General features: G+C 39.5%; 1 protein-coding gene across 1 annotated transcript in view; it reads right to left on the bottom strand.

Annotated features, from left to right (window-relative positions):
- Nucleotides 1-496: 496 nt before the first annotated feature.
- LOC134375122 (zinc finger protein 420-like) overlaps nucleotides 497-10,023 on the bottom strand; it is a 30,785-nt gene continuing 21,258 nt past the window's right edge. The window contains exons 3-5 of the mRNA XM_063093302.1: nucleotides 9,143-9,269; nucleotides 8,804-8,896; nucleotides 497-4,515 (exon numbers count right to left, since the gene is read on the bottom strand). Coding sequence (XP_062949372.1) covers nucleotides 1,739-4,515; nucleotides 8,804-8,896; nucleotides 9,143-9,269 — 2,997 coding nt within the window. The 3' untranslated portion in view covers nucleotides 497-1,738. The remainder of the gene's footprint in view (nucleotides 4,516-8,803; nucleotides 8,897-9,142; nucleotides 9,270-10,023) is intronic.

The raw sequence follows: 10,023 nt of genomic DNA, 5'->3' as shown, positions 1-10,023 counted from the left end.
GGACTGGAAATAACATTCATCACTTGTATCTATGTTCCCCTGAACAGAGCTAAATTGCATGGTCATCCACTCAGTCATGGAAGGCTCAGATTGCAGGCTATGTATACAAGAGAAAAGAGTGATTGTATTTAGAAGACACACAGCCAGTCTAATCCATACAGAATTTCTCCCGTGTAAATTCTCTAATGCTTGCTGTGGTGTAACTGTTTTATTTTTGTTTTTTAGTGGATGGTTGGTATGGGGATCCTTTGTGTTATGAGCACACTGCTTTAAGCAACAATACTCTAACTGTAGCCAGCCTTCAGATGTCAGAGGAAAGATGTTTTCACATTCATTAGAGCCCTCCTTACATATCTGAGAGTTATACTTCTGGTGATTCAACCAGTTATCAAAAATCCTCAAAGATAAATAAAATTGTTAAATAATTGAAACAATTCTACCAGTAAAAAACAACACAGTATAACAAGTATTTACATAGTAATCACATTTTGTTCAGTATTAAAAGGAATCTATACAATACGCAAAGCACATGGCAGGAGGTCAATTGGTAATACAGAAACACCACACCATTTATAGAAGAAACTTCAGCACCAGCAAGTTTTTATATAAATAGATCTTCAAAACAATCACCAATACCAAAGAATAATTATACATTAATACATCTTCTTGATGTAAGTTCTTTGATGTATCCTGAAGTGTGACTCCTGGCAAAATATTTTCCTGTACCCATTACATTCACTGTGATTTTCCCGTGTGAATCCTTTTATGTTTATTAGGTGCAGTTCCTGTAAAAAGCTTGTCATGTTCATTACATTCATATTTTTCCCACATGTGAGTATCCTGATGTCTTCTAAACTGTGACTGGTTTTTAAAATCTTTTACACATTCTTTGCATTCATATGGTTTCACACCTGTGTGAATTCCCTGATGCCTGCTGAGGTTTGGTTTTTGGTTAAAATCTTTTCCATATTCTTTACATTAATAAGTTTTTTTTTTCCCATGAGTACTCTGATGCATTCTGAAGGATGATTTGCTGTTAAAGATTTTTCCACATTCATTATCTTTGCACAGCTTCTCACCTGTGTGAATTCTCTGATGCATGTTGAAGGATGAATTTTGGTTAAAAGCTTTTCCAAATTCTTTACAATCAGATGGTTTGTAACCTGTGAATTCTCTCATGTTTACTGAGGGTCAACTTTCAATTAAAAGCTTTTCCATGTTGTTTACATTCAGGTTTTTTTTTCTCCTGTGGGAGTACTCTGATACATCCAAAAGTATGACTTGTTAAAGGTTTTTCCACATTCATTACATTTGGAGGGCTTCTCACTTGTGTGAGTTCTCTGATGCATGCTGAAGGCTGACTTTCTGTTGAAACCCTTTCCACATTCTTTACATTCATATTGTTTCTCACTCATGTGAATTCTCTGATGCCTGCTGAGGGCTGATTTTCAGTTAAATTTTTTCCACATTCCTGGCTGGCCAGTTAGTTCAGCTGGTTAGAGCACAGCCTTGTAGCAACCAAGGTCATGGATACAGATCCCTGAACCAGCCAGCCACACACACAAAAAGTTTTCCACATTCTTTACACTCATAATGGTTTTTGCATGTGAGTACTCTGATGCATCCTGAAGTATGACCTATGAGTGAACATTTTTTTACATCCATGACATTTGCAGGACTTTTCACCTGGGTGAGTTCTCTGATGCATGCTGAAGGCTGTTTTTTGGTTAAAAGCTTTTCAACATTCCCTACATTCATGTGGGGTCTCACCTTTGTGAATTCTCTGATGCCTGTTGAGGTACGGTTTTCGGTTAAAAGCTTTCCCACATTCTTTACATTCATACGGTTTCTCACCTGTGTGAATTCTCTGATGCATGCTGAGGATCGACATTTGGTTAAAAGCTTTCCCACATTTTTTGCATTCATATGGTTTCTCACCTGTGTGAATTCTCTGATGTGTGCTAAGGTGTGACTTCCGTTTAAAAGCTTTTCCACATTCTTTACACTCATAAGTTTTCTCACCTGTGTGAATTCTGTGATGCATGCTGAGGTGTGACCTTTGTTTAAATGGTTTTCCACATTCTTTACATTCATATGGTTGCTCACCTGTATGAATTCTCTGATGCCTGCTGAGATGGGACTTTTGTTTAAAAGCTTTTCCGCATTCATTACATTCATAAGGAATTTTCCCTGTGTGAGTACTCTGATGCAACATGAAGTATGACTTGTTAAAAGTTTTTTGACATCTGTTACATTCATAGGCCTTCTCACATGGTTGCATTCTTTGATGCATGCTGAAGTCTGACTTTTGGATAAAACCTTTCCCACATTCCTTACATGCAAATGGTGTCACACCTGTGTGAATTCTCTGATGCCTGCTGAGGTGTGACTTTTGTTTAAAAGCTTTCCCGCATTCTTTACATACATATGGTTTCTCACCTGTGTGAATTCTCTGATGCATGCTGAGGTTGGACTTTTGGTTAAAACCTTTCTGACATTCTTTACATTCATATGGTTTCTCACCTGTGTGAATTCTCTGATGCCTATTGAAGACTGACTTTTGGTTAAAAGCTTTTCCACATTCTTTACATTCATATGGTTTCTCACCTGTGTGATTTCTCTGATGCAAGCTAAGCATTGACTTCTGTTTAAAAGCTTTTCCACATTCTTTACATTCATATGGTTTCTCACCGGTATGAATTCTCTGATGCATGCTGAGGATCAACTTATGGTTAAAACCTTTTCCACATTCTGTACACTCATATGGTTTCTCACCTGCGTGATTGCTCTGATGCAAGCTGAGCATTGACTTTTGTTTAAAAGCTTTTCCATGTTCTTTATTTTTATATGGTCTCTCACCTGTGTGAATTCTCTGATGCCGGCTGAGGTGTGACTTTTGTTTAAAAGCTTTCCCACATTCTTTACATTCATATGGTTTCTCACCTGTGTGAATTCTCTGATGCATGCTGAGATTGGACTTTTGGTTAAAACCTTTTCCACATTCTTTACATTCATATGGTTTCTCACCTGTGTGATGTATGTGATGCAAGCTCAGCATCGACTTTTGCTTAAAAGCTTTTCCACATTCTTTACATGCGTATGGTTTCTCACCTGTGTGAATTCTCTGATGCATGCTGAGGATTGACTTTTGGTGAAAAGCTTTTCCACATTCCTTACATTCATATGGTTTCTCACCTGTGTGATTTCTGTGATGCAAGCTGAGCATCGACTTTTGTTTAAAAGCTTTTCCACATTCTTTACATGCATACGGTTTCTCACCTGTGTGAATTCTCTGATGCATGCTGAGGATTGACTTTTGGTTAAAAGCTTTTCCACATTCTTTACATTCATATGGTTTCTCACCAGTGTGAATTCTCTGATGCCTACTGAAGATTGACTTTTGGTTAAAAGCTTTTCCACATTCATTACATTCAAATGGTTTCTCACCTGTGTGAATTCTCTGATGTCTGCTGAGGATTGAATTCTGCTTAAAACCTTTTCCACATTCTTTACATTCATATGGTTTCTCACCTGTGTGAATTCTCTGTTTGTGAAGTCTTGACTTACTATAGAAAACTTGACTTTCTTCACATTCATATGGATTCTCACTTATGTGAAGTTTCTGATATAGGGTAAGGGCAGAATTATGGTAGAAAGTTTTCCTACATTCATTACATTCAGATGATTTCTCACTTGTGTGAATTGTCTGATGATAGTTGAGAAGTGAATTCTCATGAAAGTTCTTGCTATACTTAGTAAATCCATAGGACCTTTCCTCTGTTTCAATTCTGTGATTCATAGTAAGGTCTGACTTCTGATGCAAAAATTTCTCCTGTCCTTTACGTGGGTAAAGCTTCTTCTCTGTACATGTTTCCTGATATAAGGTAAGATCTGATTTCTTGATAAAAGATTTCTGACATTCACTGCATTTATATTTCTCTCCTGTGTGTATAATCTGATGTTGAGAAAGTTTAGCCTTTTTATAGAACATTTTCCCACATACATGACATTGAAAAGTTTTCTTTCCTACCTGTGTTATCTCTTGGGTTATGACAGTTGATTTATCACAGGCTTTCCCATATTCATTACATTTACAGGTGATCACACCCATATGAATCTTCTTATATTTAAACATTGTTGGCACTGAGTTCGAGGATTTTTTTCCACTGTATTCAGAAGGTGGCCCAGTTTGAATCTTGGGATGCTGACTAAGATGCTTGTGCTGTCTCTGTGATTTCCCAGTTATATTATGGACATCAGATTTCTCTCCCGCATATAGGTCATCAGTCTCTCGAAGTTCATTCTGATGTACATTAAATTCCTCATGCTCCACTCCTGAATATCTTCCATCATTTATCACCAGATTTAAAATATGCTCTGAACTCAAATTTAATGATTTTACTAAATCAACTCTCTCCTCAGTTGATCGGTTTCTGCTGATGATTACACCTTCCCGGAAGTATCTACCATGACTTTCTTGGCTGCTCTCAGCTAGGTGACTGACTATCTGGACATCTGAAATGAGAAAAAATAATGATATCCATTAACCACACATAAGCATATTTTATTGCATGCTTATGTAAAGGGAGAGACGTTTCTCCCAATCCTAGTAAAAGAAGATTTTATAAAAATCAATAATGGATATTGGCTTCATGAGTATCTGGGTTTTCTTCCTACTGACTTAATGTTATCTTATATTAACACATTTTGAAAAATTATGTAACTTTTTCTTTACTTCTATATTCACTTTTTTCTTTTTTAAGATATGATGAAATATGTGATAATTTTTACCTTCTAATTGTAGTTTTGAAATAGCTGCTTATCACATTCCTTGTGTTTACACCTTTGAGACTGTTTTATTCTTAAATCAATAGTGCTTATCACCTGCTCCTCTTTTACTTATTCTTCTGCTTTGAAAATGGCTAGGTTTTCCTTCACTGGCTACTTTCAGATTCAAGAGTGAGGCAGTTTTTCATCACATATAAAGAAAAATGATTGAGGTTAATAATTTTGCATTCATGTTTTCATACTTTATCCTCTTCCCTAGAAAATGGTAATAGGTATGTGGAAGTTTAACAAATAATAAAATATACTTTTCTCCACCCTAAGCAGGGCCAGCCACAAATTACTCATTAAATGTGATGTCCCATGCTTCTCAGAACCGTTAGTATACATGAAATTTCAGTCCACCCCTCCAGGCAGCCCTCTCCTGTTGGTCTGAAGTATTTGGTTCTGAAACCAAGGTTGTGCCAACCATCTTTGTAAAAGGTTTTTTTGACTCATAAAATCGACTTGTGTTCTGAAATTCTAAAATAAATTCCACTTGATAATTCCTTGTTCATGAAAGCTTTAGTATTATTCATTGGAATTTTGAATGATCTGCAAATAAAAAAGTGGTCTCCTGTACATTTCTACCTTTTTTTGTTGTTTTATAATGATGTCTACAAAGAGAAGAGAAAAATACAAACTTCAAATGACACTTCTGTTATAATCTGTGTGTGTTGCTGTAACAGAAATACCTGAGTCTGGGTAACATAAAGAACAGAGGTTTATTTGCCTTATGATTCTGTGACAGCTGCATTTGGCATGGGCCTCAGGCTGCTTCAAATCATGGTGGAAAGTGGCAGGCAGCTGGCAGGCACAAGCAGATCACATGAAGAGAGGAAGCAAGAGAGACTGGAGGTGCCCAGTTCTTTTAAGCAGATCACATGAAGAGAGGAAGCAAGAGAGACTGGAGGTGCCCAGTTCTTTTAAACAACCAGCTCTCACGGGAACTAACAGAGCAAGAACTCCCTCATTACTCCCCCCACCTAGGGAGAGCACTAATCCATTCATGAAGGATCCGCTCCCATGATTCAATCAGTTTCCAACACTGCCACATTGGGGATCAAATTTCCACATGAGTTCTGGGAGGACAAAACACCCAACTCCATCCTTCTGCCCCTGGCCTCTCAAACCTCATGTCCCTCTCACATTCAAAATACAATAATTCCATCCCAACAATCCCAAAATTCTTAGCTTTCTCCAACACCAACTTAAAATCCCAAAGTCCAAAGTCCAAAGTCTCATCTGAGACCAAAAGAAAAAGGCCTTCCAGCTGTGAACTGGTAAAAATCAAAACCAAATTTATCTACTACCAAGACACAATGGTGGAACAGACATTGGGTATACATTCCCATTCCAAAAAGGAAAATGCCAAAGAAAAGAGAAACAGGCCCCAAACAAGCCCCAAACCCAGGAGGACAGACATTAAATCTTAAAGCTCCAAAATAATCTTCCTTGACTCCAAGTCCTGCATCCTGGGTACAATAGGGCATCTGGACTCCCAAAGCCTTGGGCAGCCTTGCTTCCACAGCTCTGACAGGCCCAGCCCAGTACACTGCACTGGTGCCTGCAGCTTTTCCAGGCCTGTGTTGCACATTACCATTGACCCTGCAGTTCTGGGGTCTGGGTGGCAGCCCTGCTGCCTTGGCTCTACTAGAAGTTTTGCTGGTGGAGGCTCTCTGTGAGGCCTCTGACCCTACAATCCTGCTCACCACTGCTCTAGTAGATGGCCTCTGTGATGGCTCTGCCCCTGCGACAGGTCTCTGCCTGGGCCTCCAGGCTTTTCCATACACCCTCTGGAATCTGGGTGGAGGCTGCCACACCTCCACTGCTCTTATATCTTGCTGGCCTGCAGACAACACAATGTGGATGCCACTGAGGTTTCAGGATTCTACTCTCCAGAGCAGCTGCACAAACTACACTTGAGGCAGGGATGCTCCAGCCACAGCAGCTGGGATGCTGGTAACTTGTTCCTGAGGGCAGCTGCATCCCAGGTCTGTCCTCTGTGACAACTCAGTCCTTCTAAGCCTCAGGACCTCTGATGAGAGGGGCACCCTTCCAGTCTTCTGAAATGCCTTCAGGGCCACTCTCCCATTGTCCTTCCTATTAGCATCTGGCTGCCTTACCCCATGCTAATGCCTTTAGCAATCAGTTTATGTGCTTCACCCTTGTGTTTTTCTCCTGCTCTATACTTCTCTACCACATGGCCAGGCTACAAATTTTCCAAATCTTTACACCCTGCTTCCCTTTTAAGTTCTGGCTTTACATCAGCCTTTGCCACCATAACTCAGAGTAGGCTGTTAGAAGTAATCATGCAGCTTCCTTAATGGTTTTCTGCTTAGAAATTTCTCCTGCCAAACATTTTGTTGTTGTTGCTGTTGTTGTTTGTTTGTTTGTGTCTTTTTGTGACCAGCCACACCGCACTCAGCCAGTGAGCGCACCGGCCATCCTTATATAGGATCCGGGAGTGCGCCACGGGGTCAGCCCTACTGCCAAACATTTTGATTCACAACTCTTAAGTCCCACCTTCCACAAAGTCCAAGGGTATGGACACAATGCATCCAAGTTCCTTGCTATGTTGTAGCAAGGGTTATCTTTTGTCTAATTCCCAATAAGTTTCTCATTTCTGTCTGAGAACTCATCATCTACATGGCTTTTACTGTCCCTGTGTCTATCAGCATTCTGGTCACAAAGACTTAACCAATCTCTAAAACTTTCCAAACATTCTCACATCTTTTTGTCTTAACTCCTCTAAACTCCTCCAACTTTTGCCTAAAATCCAATTCCAAAGCTGCATCCACATTTTCAGGTATTTGTATAGCAACACCACACTCCTGGTACCACCTTTCTGTATTACCATTTGTGTTGCTGTAACAGAAATACCTGATTCTGGGTAATTTATAAAGAACAGAGATTTATTTGGCTTATGATTCTGGGACAGCTCCATCTGGCACAGGCGTCGGGCTGCTTCCATTCATGGTGGAAAGTGGCAGGCAGCTGGTGGGTACAAGCAGATCACATGGCAAGAGGAAGCAAGAGGGAGAGAGGGGAGGTTCCCAAGTCTTTTAAACAACCAGCTTTCATGGGAACTAATAGAGTGAGAACTCACTCATTACTCCCCCCACTTAGAGAGAGAACTAATCCACTGATGAGGGACTTGCCCCCATGATTCAATCAGTTTCCAACGATGCCACATTGGGGATCAAATTTCCACAAGTTCAGGGAGGACAAAACATCCAAATTCCATCAACTTCCAAACAGCAATCTCAGCCTCTCATCTTGAAACCACTGATTCACTTGCCCTTGGCACCCAGAGTCTCCTGGCTCCTCTGTAAAGTCCAGAACTATCCTTTTCCATGCCCCTATGACGTTTTCTTTAGCTACATAATTTCTTATGTGCTGGTACACAGGCTCACAGGTGGTCCTTTTTTATCAACTTCATAAGTGAAACCCTACACTACTTTGGGATTCTACCAAGAATCCCCAACAGAAAAAAGGCCCTCACCAAATACAGCCCCTTGAACTTGGAGTGGCCAAGATCCCAAGCAGAACAGTAACAGACAGCTTGTTTGTTTATAAATTACCCAATTTCAGATATTCTGAATAAAACAGATATTCTGTTTTAAAACACACACACACACAAAAAGGATAGAGTCTGAAAAACCATGTCCGTGAGATTGGAGGACACAAGGACAACTGACAATATTGGAAAAGTGAATAGCAAAAATAAATGTCAAAGAGAAATGTGGGGATTATATTTTAAGAATGTTCACAAAAAACAAAACCCCAGCAAAGTAAAATATGCAGATATGTATGTGTGAGTGCATCTAAGAGAGTATATAATACATGGGTTTGATGCATGGAGGTGAGCCAGCTTCAGCTCAGGGACCTGGGGAAAAATTGCCAGAAACAGCTGAACACAGCCAACATCTGCTGGGTTTTATTCTTCTTGGCCTCTGCCCAGTATGTGCTTACTAACCTGGGAGGCTCTGGTTTGGGTGTTCTTCTATCATGCATGGCTCTGTTCCTTTCTCCAACTTGAGGATAACATCAGGTTTACTAATGCAGTACCCTGTTAATTGGAAGTAACATAGGACTTTATAAAAGTGCAAAGTGAGATTCTTGGAAGAATGACAAGAGCTCAGCTACAGAAATTACGCAATAAAAAGGCCAATTTGAATCTTTTCTGAGACAGGGATGACATGTTTTTCATTAAATGTAATCTTACCAAATAGCATGAAACCCTATAAATCATTTCTATGTTTATAAAAAAATAACAAAGTGTATCTCTTGAATGATACTGGGGAGTTTCACTCACCCAGTGACACCAGGCTGCTATAGATCTCCAGCATGACATCCCTGTACAAAGTCCTCTGAGCATCATTCAGGTCCCGCCACTCCTCACAGGTGAAGTCCACAGCCACATCCTCAAATGACACTAACTCCTGTAATGGCACATCAATGTCAATTCAAGCCACCAGTGCTGGGTCAAAAACAGAAATCTCAGAGTTCACATTTCAGTGTGTGTGTGTGTGTCTGTCTTATGTATGAAATAAGATGCTGCTTTTTGGTACTCCACGTGGTGTAGGGAAAAAAAAAAGCAGCAGGAATATCCTGTCACTGTAATGATATATTGATTACTAAAAATATGATTACAGAGCTTACCTTATAGCTAAGAACCACCGTTGTTGCTAGTGATAAAGGTACAAATAAAATGCTGCTTCTCTAAGGAGTTTATACTCAGGTATGAAGACATAAATATCAATACATACCTGAACCAGTGTGTTAGAACAAGTTCAATAGAGAATGTGGTAAGAAAAACAAAATATAATTCTACATTGTATTCGGTTTCCACTTCACTGAAGTGCTGAAGATGTTAAGCCTGTCCATGTGAACCATATGTTCTCATGAATATGAGGCAAGAGCAAAACTGTAGTCACAAGAGTAAAGGAAGACACCTCACGTTTATGGAACTACACATGGCACCACGTCTAGATGAATGCTTGTGAGCAGTGATAACAGATATAATATTTAAAAATACGCACAATGGAATGATTCTGCATTTAAAATATTTGTCTATTTCAAACAGTAAAACATGCATTTGCTGTTTTTTAATTACTTATACACTGAAAGCACATATAAACACACTCCAAAATTTCCTTCCAACATACTAAAGCATTGCTTGTGTCTGCATGTGAC

This window comes from Cynocephalus volans, chromosome 4, assembly GCF_027409185.1.
Source record: "Cynocephalus volans isolate mCynVol1 chromosome 4, mCynVol1.pri, whole genome shotgun sequence".
In the NCBI taxonomy this organism is placed as follows: Eukaryota; Metazoa; Chordata; class Mammalia; order Dermoptera; family Cynocephalidae; genus Cynocephalus; species Cynocephalus volans.
This window is presented reverse-complemented; position numbering and strand designations above follow the sequence as displayed.